At 44.3% G+C, this 20,143-nt stretch overlaps 1 protein-coding gene across 2 annotated transcripts in view; it reads right to left on the bottom strand.

Annotated features, from left to right (window-relative positions):
* Nucleotides 1-1,202: 1,202 nt before the first annotated feature.
* Nucleotides 1,203-20,143, bottom strand: part of sbf2 (SET binding factor 2) — a 113,377-nt gene continuing 94,436 nt past the window's right edge. For both annotated transcript variants that reach the window (XM_028476642.1, XM_028476634.1), the window contains 9 exons: nt 11,856-12,041; nt 10,734-10,860; nt 7,548-7,675; nt 6,004-6,228; nt 5,809-5,916; nt 4,736-4,926; nt 4,083-4,170; nt 3,872-4,003; nt 1,203-2,200 (listed from right to left, as the gene is read on the bottom strand). In XM_028476642.1, the coding sequence (XP_028332443.1) occupies nt 2,102-2,200; nt 3,872-4,003; nt 4,083-4,170; nt 4,736-4,926; nt 5,809-5,916; nt 6,004-6,228; nt 7,548-7,675; nt 10,734-10,860; nt 11,856-12,041 (1,284 nt within the window). In that variant the 3' untranslated portion in view covers nt 1,203-2,101. The remainder of the gene's footprint in view (nt 2,201-3,871; nt 4,004-4,082; nt 4,171-4,735; nt 4,927-5,808; nt 5,917-6,003; nt 6,229-7,547; nt 7,676-10,733; nt 10,861-11,855; nt 12,042-20,143) is intronic.

Raw genomic sequence — 20,143 nt, forward strand, 5'->3', positions numbered from 1 at the left:
TGTCGAAGGTCAACACTACATGAAGTGCAATCTTTTTGCGACAGCGATGCATGTTTTATTATTGCAATTAAATAAATAAATTTATTTTATTGCATAATTGTGACCATCACCAGCCCTCCATAAGGAGGGTAAGAAGCACTTTATTATAGGAAGGATATAAAAAGAGAGAGCAGTGTTACATGTTGGTGAGGGGAAAAGGAACAGGGAAGAGGGAGTCAGGGTAGGAAAATGGAAAGGGTGGGGATAAGTCGATTGTTTTAAAGTGAGAGTGAAATGTGATGTTATAGTTTTGCATATTGTGGCGACCAGGAACGCGGCGGACAGGCAGCAAGTGGGCGCCTGCCAGGGGCTGAGCCCAGAGTTAGCAAAGGCCGGATGCCAGGCAAGAGGGAATCAGCCCAGAGGCAGAAATGGCGGTAGCCCGTCCCAGGACAAAGGCCGCATCCCTGGCCACCCTGGACACCAGGGGGACGCTGCAAGCCGCCCCAACGGCACCCTGGAGCACCAGCCGAGCCCTCCAGAGCGCCCCAGATTGATCTCCACTCGTGTCATCAGCATGATGACCCCTAGTTATTGTCAAGATCAGCCCCCCCCCGGTATGCAGCACGCAGAGCACCGAGGTGGTGGAGCCACAAACCCCAGCACCACAGGACAGCGCCCAAGTGGGGGCTGGGAGGGGAGGGCTTGGGTGCACCCACAACACGAACTGACTGCCATTCAGCAAGGCCACACAGCACAAGATGGCGCAAGGACAGCAGCCCAGGGCCCGCCACCCAATGGACCACACGAGCCATTGAGCAACAGGCGACAGGCCGACACCCGCCACCGCGAGAAAGAGGCACACCGACGACATGCACCTGATAAGCAGCAGCCCCCAGTCAAGGGCGCCTGGACCCACCAATCGGTCCGCAGACAGCAAGACAGACCCACCAGGCGATCGACAGTGCCCCCAAGATTTAGTCCACAGTGTATCTTAAAGAATTCCTGGGATTAACCATGAAAACAAAAACTAACAAGTTCAAGTAACAAGTTTGATTTATTTCCAAGAAACGATGTCACCACAAACATGGTACAAAGATACAGTCACATAAAGCCTGGCTTGTCCAGATAGTTTTATTTGTTGAATGGCCTGTAGAGTCAGAGTGACAAGATGTGGATAACACATAAAAAATAAAAACCCACAAAGTCTTGTATGATGTTGACTTTTAAAAGCCCTTAAAACACTCCGTCTGTTTGGACCACTAATTTTTTTTTTAAAAACAAACCAAAAAATAGGCCTTCACTTCATTTTCAGAACGTTTCACCACAAACATGAAACAGGCCACTCAGGTTTGTGCACCAGTAACAACACATTTAAACACATGAAAGTAGCATTGGTCACATTAGAGTTAGAAAAGTATCCTTAAATCTTAGTACAAACAGAATATAAATTGAAATGTCACGTGGGTATTTACAGGAAAGAACAAGACGCCACTGAACGCACACGGAACACTTTTAATACAAACATAATTTACACAGCGTGAGACAAACGTGTTAAAAAGAACAATTAAAAATAAAAATAAACACATTTAAATAGAAAAATGTCAGGTAACTCTTGAACTTACTGTGCAAAACTCTTTTCATTACACCTGCCATGAGGAAATGTGCTCGCTCATGTTGTAAAGTCATGCCTTTAGCCTCGCCGTCTGCCTCTGTTAGACCTGTGTTTGATAAGGAGTGCATACTTAAGAGCTAAGTGCAAACAAATAGCTTTCTTTTTAAAAAAAAAATGTGCATTAAAATCTCTGAGTTGTTTTTGGCAGTTCATACGTCTCTCTGAGCAGCATTAACCTTTCCTCCTTAGAAAATTGAACAGTAACTGGTTTTGCTAAACTAGTCTAAAGTTGGAAGCCACAGTTTTGACGGCCAGTGATATTGCTTTGAACAACGGCAGCTTTAGCCATTTCTCTGCTTCGTGCAGTCAGTTCATCCTCTCCTCGCGTGATGATTGTGCTCCACCTTCAGCAGCTGAGGAGTAATGGGTGGAGAGGTGGAGGAATGGATGGAGGCACTTGATCCATGAGAGTCTGTGCCCTCTGCCACAGGTGAAATGATTGAGTGTTCAGGCGTCAGAGATGCAGCTCTGGATCTTATCCATCCACACCTGTGCACTGGGAGCGTCTGAGGCACAGAAGTTGTAGACTCTCTTGCTGGTCTTCAACTGGAAGAAATACACATTTACATTATTATATATCCTTTAATCCACAATTTTCAGATGCAGGTGAAAATTATTGATTGTACCATTTTAAAATGACAGGGGGAATTTATGTTAGTCTTGCAGACAAATTGATAAATAGATCCACACAGAAGAACCTTTGGGTTGGGATGACGGGTGCAGAACGTCAAAGTGTAAAGTGTCACATCTTTCTTCTGAAATATATTTGGGTATAAAGTAGTGCAGAGGTATTTAACTAATGGCACGTTCACACCAAACGCGTCCAAAGCATCAACGGAATCAGGTTTACACAGAAAATATATGAGCCACCTGTGCGACGCGTTTTGAAGCTTTTCGCGTGGCGGACGTTTTTGACGTGCGTCCGGCACCTCCAACATGGCCGATGCTGGAGTTGGGATTGTTGAACTTTCAGCAAGGAACTCTAAACTTTATTCTCCATTCAACCACACTTCTCTATAACCCTCTAACATCACAGTGCACACACTGAGTCACACCAAAATACATCCGACCGAAAACACAGCCTTCTCAACAGAATGTTCTCCACTGATCGCCATATCATCCATTGAATGAACACCACCGAAAACAGAGAAGCCCCTCCCCTTAACACGCTCAACGCACTCTCTTCCCAACTTGTTTAGACGTACGTCCCGAGCGTCTTTAACAAGCTGGTGACAAGCGTCTGATTCAATGAGCACAAGCGTCTAACAACGTGTGTGAGGCACAATTTTGACGCCCGAAACGCATTTGGTGTGAACGCACCATAAGAATCAAGACGGTCAGAAAGGCGAAAATACAGAAGAGGATTAGGGACACTGAAAAAAAACAGATCCAGTAGAGGAAGAAAATTGTAGAGCACTATTGTAAATCATATGATTAGCTTTTTTTGTCTAGATTTTTTTTTCTCTTTCCAGTCCTACTTTTTTCTTCATTTTTATCCACACAGAAAACCTGCTACCTAACTCCACCTGTGGTGTGTGAGGGAGGAGCTTTAAGACATCCTATAATAGCAACAGATGAAAAATAAAACAGGAAAATCAGAATGTCTAATCCCTTTGTGAAACGTATATTTAAGTAGCCTCGCAGTTACACGTTATCAATGACTGACCATCAAATCAAAGTATTTATGTACAATTCCAATGGATTTATGAAAATATGAATTTTAACTTAGCGTAATGTAACTGAAGATACATATAACTATAGGCAACATATTCTCCTATTTACAAAATAAAAGGGCTGCATTTCAAATGAAGAGAAAATAAATCAAAAGTGAAAATTGTGCATGTTTAACAGTCAAAAAAAAAAAAAAAAAAATGCAATTTCCTGTTCTTCTTTTATTTCTTGAGTTATTCAACCCAAATTTTAACCAAACTTCATTATATGGATTTGTTTGACGCAAGAGACCTTCATGATGTAACATGATTGAACATTTCAGGGAAGTTTACTGAAGTTCAGAGTCTTTTTCTCACCTGGTGAGCAAAACTATGGTATAATTTGGCCTAATGGGTGTCATGCTAATCGTCTGAGTGGATAGAGTTTAAAAACTGCTGTTGTAGGTTCCATAAATGTGCACAACTTGTCAAATGAACCCTTTATTTGCACAGGGTGAAAAATGTTATAGGTGAAGGTTGGTGATGTCACACAGAGTGAAATGCTCACGTCAAAGAAAGCCTTTTCACTGATGTGTTTGGGGGCTCCTATCGAAGGCGCAGCGATGATCACTGACTCCACCTCAGCCAGGTCGATGTGTCCTCTGCAGTTGGTGTCCACTCCGGTGTCGTAGTACCTCATCTGTGGAGAAAAAGCGGTCAGCTGTCAGCCTTACTCATTAATATATGAACACACCATCATGGTGTCACGTCCTGCTCACCTGGTGCTTCGTGATGTCCAGGACAAACCAGCGAGGCTTCCAACCTTTCAGCAGCGCTCCACGCTTGTACAGAATGCCCTCGTACGACCTGAAAAGAAGTCCAGGAGTTTTAGGGTGTACATGTGGTGTGTTAAGACCTGTTTGCACATTGTGTTCTTGCCTCTCATTGAGCTCTGAACTCACATGATTCAACTTTTGGAACACTGCGTGGATTTGAAGACACACATTTAAATGATGTATAACTTATGGATTATTAAGTCTTGGAGCAGCTTTATGTTCTTAGTATAAAGGGGTGGTGGATTTTTGTGTAGGATTTCTTCATCTGCAAACACTTGCGTCTGTCAGAGCTGGACTTGGACTGAAAAAGGACGAGCACACACTAAATGTTTAAAAAAAGAATCGCAGGAAGTGCATCAAATGCCTGTTTGTCCGACGTGGAGAATCATATCTCCACCGTGGAGCCAAGAGACTGGACTGAGCCCTCAGAGTGATTGTAAAATTACACACCAGGCGTTAGAGTACATGCTATCCTGACAAATATGAGCCACGGCATTCCACAGCGCTGACTCAGCATGTGAAGCCACTCTGGCCCCTCGGCACCAGTTTGTGAGTGAATGAAGTGAAATGTGGACTGGTGAAGTTCCCTGGCCCACCTGTTCTCCTCGCTCTTAGGGGTGAACTGGTTGTAAAGCGTTGCGGCGCGGCGGTTGATTCCATTGGTCGTGGTGGAGTTGTGGGCTTCGCCCAGCGTGTTGTCTGGCAGGTGCAGCATGGAGCGGCGCTGAAAGGCCTGCAGGCTGGATGTGGGAATCAGGCCTGAGATGGACATGGACTGATTGTGGAGCTGCAGATGAAGGAAAAGACAATTTAGTTCAGTGGTTCCCAAACAGGGGTACAGGGGCACATTGCAGGGGGTACTCAGAAAGATTTAACAATTCATTTAAAAATAATAGAGAATTGTTCCTAGTTCCTTTTTAGGCTATTTTATTCTGCCAATTCACCACAAACTATCAGTATTATTAATAAGTTAAGGTTTAATTTATTTATTCAAACAACTATTTTTCAGGAAGTTTACTTAGATCCCCAGACATGTTTCGACTGTCAACTGCCAGTCTTCCTCAGGGGTGTCTGCTGATGGCTTTGATGTGTCCAATGCTTGGACACAATTTTGTTCATGACACTCGCATAAAAATTCCGGCGAGTTCATTTTGTCTACTTTTTGAATAATATGTCTGAATAAATGATATAAATAAATAAATGAAACCTTAACATATTATTCAAAAAGAAGACAAAATTAACTTGCTGGAATTATGCTATAATTTTATGACATTTATTGAAACAGGATTATTTTATGGCCATTAGGCCATTCTATCACTTTTGACAATAGGAGACAAAAAATAGCAACATTTTACAAAGGAGACTTCATTTATTTACTATTGCAGTAAATTAAATTAAAATAATAAAATAATAAATAAATTCCACTCATTGTTTTGAATTTGTAGATTAAGCCTTAGGGAACCAATATTTGAGAGCCCGCTCTTCCACAAATTAAAAATATTAAATTATGGAGAGGGTACTAATGATATGAAGAGGGGGTACACATGATCTGACAAAAATTCAAAGGGGGTACACGGGAAAAAAAAAAAATTGGGAACCACTGATTCAGTTTAACTGTGACTGTTTCAAATAGATTGACACAGCTCGTCTTCTTTCCTCCAACACGTACATTTCCCTCCTGCTTCAGGTCTTCCTGAATGCTCATTCTGACTCTTTCCAGAGTTGTTTGCCATTTTTCTGGTGCCTGGTTTAGCTCACTCTCCAGCTTCTCAATGTCCTGCAGCAACACGAAAACAAAAGTAAAGACAACAGAGCCAATAAAGACGATCCAGATGCTCACAGATGTTTGGTCTAACAGACGTACAGCAAGGAGTTTGGTGATGGCGTCTGGCTGTGCACGGCTCACGCTGCTGTAGCAGGGCCACACTATCCTCCTCCTGCTGCTGGACATGGTTTCCGTGTCCTCGGAGCTGTCCGACTTCACAGCCATCATCCTCCAATCGTAACTTGGTCCCGTGGACAGAGTCTCGTCTGTGAAAAAGTCCCACTTGTTCAGGCAGGGGATGCTGAGAGATGGTTTCAGGATGCGCTGTGCACCAGAACAACACAGGAGAGTCAAAGGTAAGCAGTGAGAAAACTCCTTTTATTTGCACCAAAGTCAGTCAGCTGGAGGTTCTTTAAAATGCTTGAATGTAATAAAGTTATATTGTTCTTTTGCAAAGCTTTGATAAGTGATGATTTTATATAAACAAAAAGTAGTTAAGAATAATGAGGCACTTCAGATGCTGATGTCACTTAAAAGGGCAGTATTATAAAATATTTACTTTATAATAGTTTTGCTACAGTGATATATATGCCTTAAGCCTCATTCAGAGGGCATAATACTGGATCTTTAAGGCCGACCCTGAAAGGATGATCATGAATAAAAGCAAGGAGACAAACTACAACCAGCACCCATTTCCCCCAAGCACAACATGACCTATTACACACAGTCGTATGAAAGAGCTACACAGATACAATATGATCATCTATATCAAAATCTAATAAAACAATAATTTATTTTGATGGTTCAAGTCCACCTGGGATGCTGACTGAAATCTACACACATCAACAGAACATTAAGAACAATATCAGATACACAATGATCAGCATCATGACATCATGTATGTGAGATGATTCACTAGACAAGCTGCTCTTAGATCTAGTTTCACAGGTCATGTGCTTATTGCAGGCATTTCTCATTGTTGACATGTATATCCACATTTTCCGACTAAAAACAAGTTTTTAATCTTATTAGAATGACACTGACCAAAGCCAACTGAGGGGCGCTTAAAAACTTTCAATGTGCTTTTCCTTTACCTGCTGCAGGGGGATTACAACTGTTTACTACTGTTTAAATGAGCATTTTGCATGTATAAAGCATTTAACATGGAGAATGTAAAACAGGTGTGCAAAAACAGGCACCGCAAACTGTTCTAGGTTTGATAAATTCCATTGTGCATGCTCCATAAATGTATTTACATTTTCTAATCCCAATGTTTAGCACCAGTAGCTCATCCTCGCACACTGCCCATAAATCAGAGGTAGTGAATGCCCTGTAACGTCTATTATCACACACACTGATGTTTGTGCATGTTTTTCCAGATGTAGACTTTTAGTAGATCTGCTCCTAAGAGTTTTGGAGATGATTTGATCCAAGTATCACAACTGGCCCGTCACAAATCATTAGGCAGCTTCATTGAGGAAAAAACGCATTATTTGATACTAATGCGTGCCAATGCGTGTCACATTTCACACATCACCATGATCAGTTATTATCAACGACTTCAGACACGCGTGTGGCTCCTGTGTGACATCACATGCACAGGGAGCTCTGATCAAACACAGAGAAGTGTGGCAGGCACTCACGTCGCTCTCTGAAGGACTGTACAGGTAGTTGAAGAAGATGGGACTCCTGCGGTGCATCCTGCTGATGCACTCCCAGATACAAATGCCTCTGCGGGCTTGTTTATCACCTTTGTCCTCAAAAAGCAAACCTGTCAATCACAGAGAGAGAAAGAAAGATACTGTCAGCGTCAGCGTCTCAGGTACAACATTTTGTACATCTAACTAAAAAGCAAGGGAGGTCTGTGTGCATGCGTGTGTGCGTGCGTGCGTGCGGAGCGGAGCAAGTATCTCCCAGACGCAGTGCGAGTTCAACCTGAAACACGGTCAGCGGGTTCCAAATACCCCGAGTGTGTGTATCTGTTATTTTGGAGTAATTTGGTAATTTAAAAATGTTTATTTTAATTCTATTTCACTTTTGGACGGCCCCGAAATGAAACCGATTCAACTTTTGACCTCAGGGTGTGAGGGGGCGCTAGCGCACCATCTATATCTATTTCACTGCACAGCTCCTCACACGAGCAAAAGTCACGTGTGCGGCCAGAGCCAATCGCTGCGCACACAGCCAAGCAGCCACAGACGGCATACACACCAGTGAGAGAGCCGACCAAACTATCTGGTTCTTAAGACAGAGGAATGTAACGTTTTTGTGGCTCCACAACACGGCTTCACTATGATTAACGTTTGTTCTGCGCAAGAGAGAGAGAGAGTTGTGTTGCAAAACGTTTATTTTTCGTGGTTACTTTCGGGTCTCTCTCTCTCTTTTTTTTTTTTAAATCTCTCAACAACCTGACGGATTATGTGGATAATGTGCGCGCACGTGTGAGAGAGGTACACACACACACACACACACACAGTATTTATATTAAAAATATACTAAATGAGTAAAATGAAACAGAAAACTAAACAATATTTATGTACATAGAGTACACAAAACAACAACAGAAATGCACACAAATGCTCCAAAATCACACAAAATTACATTACAGAAAAATATACCAAACAACAAAAAATATGAAAATGACTCAAAATACACAAAAAATAAATATTTATACACCAAATGACAACAGAAATGCACAAAAACAGAGATACAAAAATACACATGACTCCAAAATACATCCATGACAGAAAAATACACCAAACGATAAAAAATATACAAATGAGTAATAAAAAAAAAAAACAGACACATTTATCATACACATGTCCCATAGAATGAAACCAGGTAAATCGCACACACTATTTTACTTTGCACCCGCAAATATACCCCTTTATAACAGTAACAGAGTATGTACACCTCTTTGTACATCTAACCTTCAAAACACACTCATTTGGCCATAAATGACAACTCTATTACACTACAATGGCAACAAAAGACTATCATTACAGAAAAAATGCACAAAAAACAACAGAGATACAAAAATACACGACTCCAAAAAACATCCATTACAGAAAAATACACCAAACGACAACAAAAACATGAAAATTACTCAGAATTACGTACAGTATGTTATATAAAGTCTATAAAACATTCTAGGTGGAACGTCAAAAACTTTGTATGCATATATGCATTTAAAACAAACTGTGAACTAATGAACAGATTACATTGATTATGCATAAATTGTGCAGAAACATCAAAGAAAACAAATGCTCAATAAAATTATTTGAGGTAATTGTGCTTGTGTCAGTGCAGACATTTTCAAGTAACAGAACCATTCTTCAGGGGCCTCATTTATAAACGTTTGGTACTTATGAAAAAAAAAAACACCTGGCGAGATAATGTGCGCAACTCCACAGCAGCTCTGACCCTGTCGTACGCACAAAATTATGAGAAACGGGAAACTCCGCCCCCAACAGGAGAAGGATGAAATTAAAGACAGCTCTGTGAAATGTATACATTTGTGTGTGAAATAATCAAACATTGTACATTTCTCAACACATATATATATGAAGAATGCATTTGCAAAAACGAAGGAGGACCAGACATGAGAGGGGGAGCGTGATCCGGGTATTTTCACCACGTGTTTATAACCTAATGCGCACTTTGGATGTACATCCTTGAGAGTGAGCCCACCGAGGAAAGATGGAGAGTCCGACACGACAACCCAGACCGGTAGCGAGTCTCTCACACACACACACACACACACACACACACACACACACACACACACACACACACACACACACACACACACACACACACACACACACACACACACACACACACACACACACACACACACACACACACACACACACACACACACACACACACACACACACGTACGTGGGTACATGCTTGCGGTTGATGCGCGTGCTTGTGTGCGGCCTATTTTTTCTACGCGGTACCATCTTATAAGAGTGTGAGGTGAACGGGAGTTAACCCAGGAGGAGAAGCAGCCTCCAGCCGAGAGTACAGATCTCCCCAGTGTACCCCCAACCACAAAGAGGAAAGGTTGTAACAGCACCTTAACACCTACAATAAACAGCAATAACCCGGGAAATCGCACACGCTATTTTACTTTGCATCCGTAAATATACCCCTTTATAACACCACAGAGTATGTACACCTCTTTGTACATCCAACCCTAAAACTCATACTCATTTGGCCATAATTGACAACTCAACTTAAGCTCCCACATGAATACATACTTCCGACGGGCACTGTTGTATTGAAAACTATGATATCACACTTTTATCCCAATAAAATACATTATCAGTTACTATTGACATGAATACGTGGTGAAACCGTTGAAAAGTAAGCTCTTCCTCTTTACTGGTTTACGGCTGAAGCAAAGGTTTTGTCTCGACTGGACTGTGATCAAATGAAGGAAATGCAATCAATGGCTGCAGAATGGTGGAGTTGTCCATTTTCTAGAAAGAAGCTTGGCAAATATATTCTGAGAATCACTGAACTAAACAAAGAAAACAATTGAAAACAGATTAAAAAAGAAAAAAAATGATTTTTGCAAATAGCAGATGTGTTTGTGTTAACCAAGACTCGGCCTATTTATAACAAATGAATCGAAAACAACAAATGCTTTTTTTTATTAGATCTACTTAAGATAACCATAACCATGACCATATGACATGAGTGTATTAAGGAAACAAAACAGTTCTATGAAATGGTAAATGAGCCAAAAAAGTTATTTTTGCGGCAGACAAAGTAAATAAAATAACCTAGCCCTGGTTTAATCTGTAAAAGACACTGACCATGATCAAAGCGCTCATAGTCCGAGTCCAACAGGAAGTTCTTGAAGCGATTAGAGTTGTGATGATAGGCGAGGAACTTCAGGTAATACTGATTAAACTCAAACTCCAGAGGATGTTGCTCCAAAATCTGAAAAGATGGAGAAAGACCGTTATGGTGGTGTAGTGGACCTGGACATTTCTGTGTGGAGTTTACATGTTCTCCTTGTGCTTGGCATAGAGAGAGGCTCAGAATATGTGTCAGGTCATCCTATTGTGGCTTTGTGCCTCTGATGAGTAAAAAGCTGATAAGAAACAGGAAGACGTCTCCTGTCTCTGGCAGGTCAGAGCAGAGGTGAGTAATGTCTTAGCGAGCAGACGGAATGTGGAGCGTGCCAGCGGGACGGTTGCCCTGTGGTTCCTGTCCAGTGATACAAGGTGGACAAAGAGTCCTTCATATCTGAGGCCACCTGGGTCTGCTGGCAAAAACAGCAGCTGTTTTGGAGATGAGGCTCTTCTATTTTCAGCTCTTGGCCTTTCCCCGCTTCCCTCCCTCCGTTTATGGGCCTCCAGACTCTCCCGGACCCCCGCCAAACTATCTCAGCTGCAAAGCCAACACTTTTAAAAGACAAATGCAAAAAATATGTGTTGATGCAAGTACGTGTGAGAGAGTTTGTGTGCCCCCAGGAGACGTAACAAAAACCTTCTCTGCATTCTCTAAAGTTAGCATCTCGGAGCGAACATAGTTCTCTGGAGCTCAGCTGTGCGATCTTTAGTCTTAAAGTGACCCCCCGAAAGCAACCTCACACATACCTGAACCTTCCCAGAGACTTCAAATCTGACTATGTCCACATGGAGCTTTTAACATGCTTAGTGAAGGGATGCTGAAACATGTGAAACGCAGCATTTCAGTGCTCATCATCAGGTTCACAGACCATCTGTGCAGCAGCCTCCATGGTGCAATGAGCTGTCAATTACACGCACACATTTCTTGAGCACAAACTCGATGACAGATGTAGTAGTTACGTGCTCTGATTTACTCACTGATTTAAGGAATGTATCAAGTTCACGAGTAGGTGACAAACATGCTTAAATCAGAGAGAACACGGCTGAGGTGGTAGCCATGCTGAGAGAGGCGAGGCTCACCTGGTGCACACAATCCAGGAATTGCAGGAAGATGGGAGTGAAGCCGCTTCCCTGACTGCTGGGACTCAGGTTGCTCCGCTGGTTAAACTTGTGCCCAAAGGACAGCCACTCTTTCTCCAGGAGCACCTGAAACCCCTCCAGGGTTCGGTAAAAAGGGTCACTCAGCAGCTGCACCAGAGACACCACCTGCAGGGACACGAAGGAACCAGGAGGAAACAATGTGGGTTTGCATGATGTGGCTGTGCTGGTTTTGCTTTGGTACACTGGTTTCAACTGCAGTTACGTGAATTTATCTGAGAAACCCATTTTCATCACTTAGGGGTGTCCAGATACAACTTCTTTCACTTCCGATACAATACCGATATCACAACCTTGCATATTGGCAGTTACCGATATTATTATGTTGTAATATGGAATGTTAGAAAAGGCTTCATCAAATTATATTACTCAGAGACTAATAGTAAACAACAAATTTATAAGAAATACTTGGCCAGAGTCTGGAATGAAATGCTTGTAACAGAGATTTTAGATACAAGTCGACATAATACGATACTTTTTTGTTTGTTTAATACAGAGTTGATCCCTTGGTACCATCAGCTGCTTTACACCCACAATGTGTTGTTTGGTTGTTAACTTTCAGTAAGTAATTACAACATGAGCAACAATCAACTTTGTCCATTTTGATCAATAATTCTTACTGACTTTAGTCATTTATTTTCCAAAAAGATGCAAACAATGAATGATTAAAATCAAGGTTGGTTTAAAGCCAGCTCACGTTCCTTATTAGCACAACATTTAGTCCCCATATAACATGCTATTAAAACCCTCACATGACCTTACATATCAGTGATATTACACATTTTTACTCTACTGGTTAATCCCAGATTATGATCTATGCTATAAATCTAGCCTTAAATACATCAATGTGATTTGCTAAGCATTTAAAGGCCCTAAAAATGATAGATGCTGAATAACTGCTCCATGACAGTACTGGAGGCTGTTAGGGATACGGTTATAATTCAGTGTCTGACAATCCACATTAAAATGCAATGTCTCCACTGTTTTTACAAATGTGGCCTAAAACCTTTGAAATGTCCTTTTTACAGTAGAAGATCTATGCCTAACAAAACGTATTATTTTGCACCGTATTTGTTTTATTAACTTTTAAAAATGGGACTAGTTCTATTTCATCCTTACTGACTGTCAGAGGCAGTGCTTAAAGCACTGGATGTTCCATCTCGCGCATGCGCAGGTTGAGTAATTATATCAACAAAGTCACCTGTGACCTCTGGATGACCCGGAGAGTCTATATCTACCGGTGTGACTAGGTGATCTGTTCCTTTTATCTTCTCGTGATTGCGGATAACGATAGCAGGTCGGTTGTTTGCTATTCACAGCTTGTTGCTTTGTAACCGTAAGGTTGGCGCCTTGAGTGTTCCCGTCCGCTAGAAGCTGCGACTCGCTGTTTTCCCTTTAAGTGGGGCTGGGACACCACAGTCTGCGGCAGGTGAGTGCACCGCTTTAACTTAGTGACCAGTTTACCAGGGGCTGCCTGAGGTGGTGAGTACCGTACACTTGATTCGCCTTGTGATTGTGTGCTGGTTCAGACTCGGAAGCTCCGTGGCTACGACGCTGTCTCTCTTCAGTGATTAAACAGCTAAGGTTAATCTGCTGTGTTGCTATGCTGCTCTGTTAGCACCGTTGTGGTTACTCTGACCAGTGGATTTGCTGGTGTGAGGCCAATAAGGGCCATCCGGCATGCAGCTGCTAAGCGGCGGCTGGTGTTTTGAGTGTGCATGCTGAGCGGCTGCGTTCGCCTCGGCGCTGCTCTCCCTCTCTACCGCTAATGGCAGTGTGCACGCTGCGAATTTGTCAGGTGTTGCTCCAGGTAGATTCACTGGGAGCACAGTTTGAACACTCCAGGCCGGTGCGCTCACTGGCCTGAGTGAAGTTCCTTCATTGAAAGCTACAGCTCGGCGGTTATCAATATAACTATTATTAATATAATTATTATTGATATATAATTATTATAATCTATATAATAATTTGTATAATGATTATTCATAAATAATATTATTAATAAAAAAATATATTAATTAATAATAGTATGGAAAAAGAATTGGAGAAGAATGGATTGCCATTTGTGTGTCTCCTGCATGGCCCCCCTTCAGGCAGAGGACGGTCATGAACAGTGTCCTGCTTGCCTGGGCATTGACCACCTAAAAGAGTGTGTGTCCGGTAATCCGTGCATGAAATGCAGTTTTATGCCTCATGCACTGCGACTCTCCAGGTTGGCTGAGGCTGAGGGCACAATAGACATGCCCTCTTCAGGTAGAGTCAACGGCGTTCCTAAGCATGCCGGCGATCCTCCTCGGGAGGCAAGGGAGGTTGATGCTCTGGCTACCAAGGTGGATGCTCTCACCACCAAGTTTGCGCAGATTAAGGCCATCTTGGTTAACCTACAAACAGAGCCCAGTGCACCAGTCTTCACGGCTAACCCTGTCGCAGGTCCATCCCACCTTCAGGAGGAGGATGCGTTATCCACGGCAGCATCATGTACTCTGTTTGACGCTAACGGGAATGGGCATAGGGACCTTGCCTCACAGGCTTCTCATGCCTTTTCAGAGGGTTCTAGTAGGCTCAGTGTCCAGCCGTGGCACTGTGCAGCCGGCAATGCGCACGACCTTGGCACGCCTTGGGTTGGATGAAGCCCCGGTCTACCCCCAGCCTCAGTGCAGGTTGACTGACAATCTTCTAACTCGCAATTATAACATTGTCACACCTGGTACTGGCTTTGTCGAGTACTTTGCAGGATTCCGGGGTGGAGCCTGCGGCTCAGTCCCTCAGCGATGCCTCATTGCAGACATTCGCATTTATGACCAGGGAGCTGGGCAGGCTAATGTCAACAATAACACTGACACGTCCTCAGGTCTGGCTGCCACAGTCCAGTCTATCAGAGCCATGTCACAGAACACTGCGTTCTCTTCCGGTTGTGCCCGGCCAGACCTTTGGCCCAGTGGCATTGCAGGCCTTGGAGAGTAGCGTGCAGGTTGGCCAAGCGAGGCAGCAGTTTGCCAGTTTATGCCAGGCTCCCCATGCCCCTCCTAGGCAGGGACATTTGGCAGGAAAGGGTGTGGACCACCCATATCCACGGCCGACTGCTCGTCCGTCTGGGCAGCTCAGGGGCCTGCAGGTCATAGTGCCAGGAAATCGGCAATGCCGTGCAGCTACACGTCCATCTGCTCAGATGCCAAGGGGTTCTGCACCAAGTCGCCGCCCCCCCAGAGCCCCAAGGGGCAAGGGGCACAGAACCTGAACCTCAGGGGCTGGTCGTCAAACTCTTTTCCCAGGAGCCGCTCCTCTGCTGCGAAGAGCAGACCACAGACCCTTGGGTAGTGTCCATGCTATCCAGAGGTTACACATTACAGTTCCGACACCAGCCCCCTACATTCATCGGGATCAAACACACTGTGGTCAGAGATCCCGTAAAATCCCTCGTGCTACGTCACAAGATAGTCACCCTTCTGGGGAAGGGTGCCATCGAGTTAGTGGAACAGGAGGCTTGCGGGTTTTACTCCACTTATTTTTTTGTACCCAAAAAAAGAGGGTAGATTTCGCCCGATCCGGGACTTGAGGGGGTTGAACCGGTTTCTCAAAGTTCTCCCCTTCCATATGCTGCGTGTAGCAGACGTTCTTCACACAGTCTCAGCAGGAGACTGGTTGGTGACGGTGGATCTGAAAGATGCAAACTTTCTTGTTCCTATTGCCCCTCATCACAGACAGTTCCTTCGTTTCATGTTCATGGACAAGGTTTATCAGTTCAGGGTTCTGCCATTTGGGCTATCCCTGGCCCCTCGAATATTTACCCGGTCTGTGGCAGGTGCTCTGTCACCGTTACAGGCCAACAGAGTTTCAATACTCCCCTATCTGGACAACTGGCTAGTCATTTCCCCAACTCGGGAGCAGGTGTTGAGGGACAATGCTGCTCTTCTCAGTCACGTGGGCAATCTAGGCCTCACGGTAAATTATGCCAAAAGCAACCTCGTACCCAGCCAGGTTGTGAGGTACTTGGGGCTTGTGCAGGATTCCTCAGTAATGCGGGCCTCCCTCTCTCCAGAGCGAGTCTCCGCCATCCTAAGCCTTCTACAGTTTCTAGCATGGTGCCCTCCTGCAGTATGGCCTGGTCCTGCGACTCACGGGGATGTTGGCCTCGGCATCCATGGTCGTACCACTGGGGCTTCTAACACTGCGCCCATTTCAGGTATGGATGAACAGTGATTCCTTACCCTCCGACCCTGGAGGAGGGAATACTTAATGTTGGGTGTACACATGGGGAGGTAGCCTTCCGCCGGTAGGTTGTCGAGATGGACGCCTCTCTTATGGGTTGGGATGCTGTGTGGCAGACCAGGACTGTCAGGGACCTGTGGAGTGCCCAGCAGAAGCGGTAGCATATTAATATGTTGGACTTCAGGCTGTATTCCTGGCGCTCAGGTACTTTCTCCCTGTTCTGAAAGATCGGCATGTTCTCGTCCGGTCAGACAATACCTCAGCTGTGTACCACATCAACCACCAGGACGGCACCAGATCTCTGACGTGTCTGCGGGCGGCACACCGGCTCCTCACGTGGGCTTACCCCAACTTCCTGAGCCTCCGGGCAATGCATGTTCCTGGTCTCGGGAACACTGCCGCGGATCTCCTCTACCGTCAGAAGCCTCCATCCGGGGAGTGGAGACTTCACCCAGAGGTGGTGGCTGTGATATGGGCCACATTTGGCAGAGCAGCAGTGGACCTCTTTGCCTCAGAGGCAACGACTCACTGTCCTCTCTGGTTCTCTCTGAGAAAAGAGACCAGCCTCCCCGGGCGGGACGCACTGACTCATACCTGGCCAGACGGCCTACTTTATGCATTTCCTCCACTCCCCTTCATATCAGCAACGCTACACAGGGCCCACCAGGGTGGTCTCCGCCTGCTTCTGGTTGCCCCATGCTAGCCAGGAAGACCAAGGTTCTCGCTGTTGCTCAAACTCCTGCGAGGGACACCATGGCGTCTTCCAGAGAGGAAAGACCTCCTGTCTCAGGTCAACGGACACATATGACACCCGAGTCCGGGTTGTCTGAAGCTATTCTTGTGGCCCCTATAGTTGTGGATCCACTTTTGGCATCCTGCGATGGGGCAGTTGCCCCCACAATTTTAAACTGTCGAGCACCATCCACCAGGGTGCTTTAAGCTAACAGGTGGAGGCTATTTGTGGAGTGGTGTGACTCTCACAACGAGGTGCCGGGGACATGTTCAGTGATGGCACGTGTTTCCTGCAGTCAATTTTTGACAAAAAGAGGACTACTTCCACCCTCAGAGTGTATTCGGCTGCAATCTCGGCCAGTCATGCAAATATGGATGGCCAGACAGTGGGATCAAATTATCTGGTCAAGCAGTTTCTGAAAGAGTCCTTCAGTCCCTCTCCCAGCCGCCCTTTGAGCCGCTGGGACACACTGAATTGAAGTGATTGTCTCTCAAGACAAGACTTGCCGTGACAACGCAAAATGTGTGGGGGAGCTGCATGCTGTCAGTGAGCCAGGCATGTCTGCGCTGGAAGGCTGATAGCTCTGGGGTGAGTCTCAGGCCAAATCCTTCATTTTTGCCCAAGCGGTTGTCCACTCATCATGTGAACCAGCCTATCAAGTTGGCTGCCTTCAGTCCTCCGGGCTCCTCTGGCGGGAAGGGAGAGCCATCAACACTGTTGTGCTGCGTGTGGGCGCATAAGGCTTACATGGAGGCGACAGCTAGCCTTTGAATGACAAACAGCCTTTTTGTCTGCCATAGAGGCTGTAGAAGGGGGACAGCACTTTCTAAACAGAGACTCTCTCACTGGGTAGTGGAGGTCATTCAGTATGCCTATAGTGCACTGAGCATCCCGGTGCCTCAGGGCATAAAGTGCCATTCTACTAGAGGCAGGGCTGCATCATGGGCCGCCTTGAGGACATCTGTGCTGCAGCTACCTTGTCCTTAGCATGCACCTTTGGACATTTCTACAGGGTGAACGTTGCTGGTGTCCAGCCTATGGCAATGGCCGTGCTGTTCACAGCTTCAGGCCTTGAGTAGGTGAGGATTCTTTTGTGACCTTTCTGGTATAAGTCATCCAGTGCTTTAAGCAAGGATGAAATAGAACAAGAGTTACGTATGTAACTACGGTTCTATGAATCCTGGATGACCACCAGAGCATCCTGTCAATCAGGATCTTTGTGTCCTCGCGAGAAGATTTTGACAGGAACAGATCACCTGATGACACCGGTAGATATAGACTCTCCGGGTCATCCAGGGGTCACAGGTGACTTTTTTGATATAATTATTCAACCTGCGCATGCACAAGATGGAACATTCAGTGCTCATAGAACCGTAGTTACATACGTAACTCTCGTTTACCATTTGAGAGCCTGTGCGCCACCATGTTTAAATTACGTCATTGATGACACCAATCGCCCCTATTAGTCCGTTGAGTTCTATAGGAGGTGAAGCATTCAGGATCATTTAACAGCTTTTTTAGTCAAAATGACAACTTGTGCTGCTTCGGGTTGCTCGAACAGTCAGTAAAAGTTAAAAAAGTCGATGTAAACCTCGTTTACCGAAATTTGATAAACAAAATCTGTGACTCACAAAAATCTGTGACCGCAGGGACTGACAGTTCCAACTCTCCTGTTTTGTAAACGCCATGAAGAAGAGAAAAAGAGTTAACGCATGTAAATACAGGCAACCAGGATCGACTGCTTCTCATTAATGCTGACCCAAGTTGAATCTGTCTGCTGCAAAGAACCGTGTTCTTGTCAGAAATGGTTGAAGGTTTGGTTTAATGGTTTAATTTAATTTTTGCTCTTCTCTTCTTCATGCCATCTACGTAACAGCAGAGTTTGAACTGTCACCCCCTGCGGTCACAGATTTTTTCGGGGCACAGATTTTGTTTATCAAATTTCACTAAACAAAAGAGGTTTACATCTTTGTTTACATGTGTTCATTGGCTGGGAGGCTGGGGAAAGGTGGGCATAAGCGGGGAAAAGAGTGAACAATTCTATTCCCACGGTAGTTTGAGTGTATGATGATGTAAGACGATTCTTTGTGTCATTGATTGTCTATTTTTGGCGTGTAAAACATTAAAGCCTGTAAAACTGTGATAACGGCTCGAGTCACGTCAATACAATACCTTTTGGGCTGCGGTGAGTATGTGCGCGCCCCACCTCTTTATGCAAAATGTGAAAATAACTCATGCATGCTTGTGCGGTTTCGATGATATTTAGGCCATTTTTCATCAGATGAGTAGCATTCATACAAAATAAGATGCTTTTAAAGAGGAGAACTTGTGTTGAAACCAGAAGTAATTCCTATACCCTGTATAGGAGTACAGAAAATAAATGAATAAACTAACAACTGTAAAGAAAAACGGGGCCGTTTGATGTTAAAAGTACCGGTTCTCAAAATAATCCTGAATAATAAAACATGGTAGTAATCTGTATCAGTGTGTGTCTAATGTCTGCATAAGACTCTGCAGAAAGTGCTACGTTTAATGTCTGTTAAAAAGTGATGGAGAAACTGACAAATATCTATCTTCTTTTCCGTATTGGCATGTTGCAACCAACTTGCATAGGTGCTTATCGCCACCTACTTTACATGTTTTATTTCATTACTTACTTATTTACTTCCTCACTATCAACAAACCGGCACCCGATCCAGCTTGTTATCTATCACAGACTTATAAAACCAGTTGCTAGGGAAACAGATGTTTTGCAAACTAAGTGGTGCTGATGTAAATTTGTGTACTTTTGCATTATTGTGCATGACATGCATGTTTGTTTTTTTAAATTGAATGTTGTGACATATTGAAAATAAGCCACTTTTAAAAGACAAAACACTCATCTGCTGTCAATAATATTTATATAACAACGCAGCCGGCCTCCTGGAGCAGGACGCCAGCTGTAAACCACTGGTCTACATGATTAGGATGGTTGGACTGCTCCCTCCAACAAAGCTAATGAGCCCTGACAAGTGTGGAATGAGAATGAAAATCAGACTCTGGTCTGAGAACATCCACCCCCTAATGGTTGAGAAAAGCTTGCCGCACCCCCCACAGAACAACCATGTGATTTGCAGCTGAGTAAAACGTGAATTTAGGACTAAAGCAACGCATGAGAAACAACACCAAGGATCAGAGAAAAGGCAAAGGCTGCTCTGCTTCCTGTCTGCTGGGTGCTGCTTGTCCAGGTTCTGCTCATGAGAGCCAGCACACATGGAGATAATTTATT

This window comes from Gouania willdenowi, chromosome 3 (genome assembly GCF_900634775.1).
Source record: "Gouania willdenowi chromosome 3, fGouWil2.1, whole genome shotgun sequence".
Taxonomy (NCBI): domain Eukaryota; kingdom Metazoa; phylum Chordata; class Actinopteri; order Blenniiformes; family Gobiesocidae; genus Gouania; species Gouania willdenowi.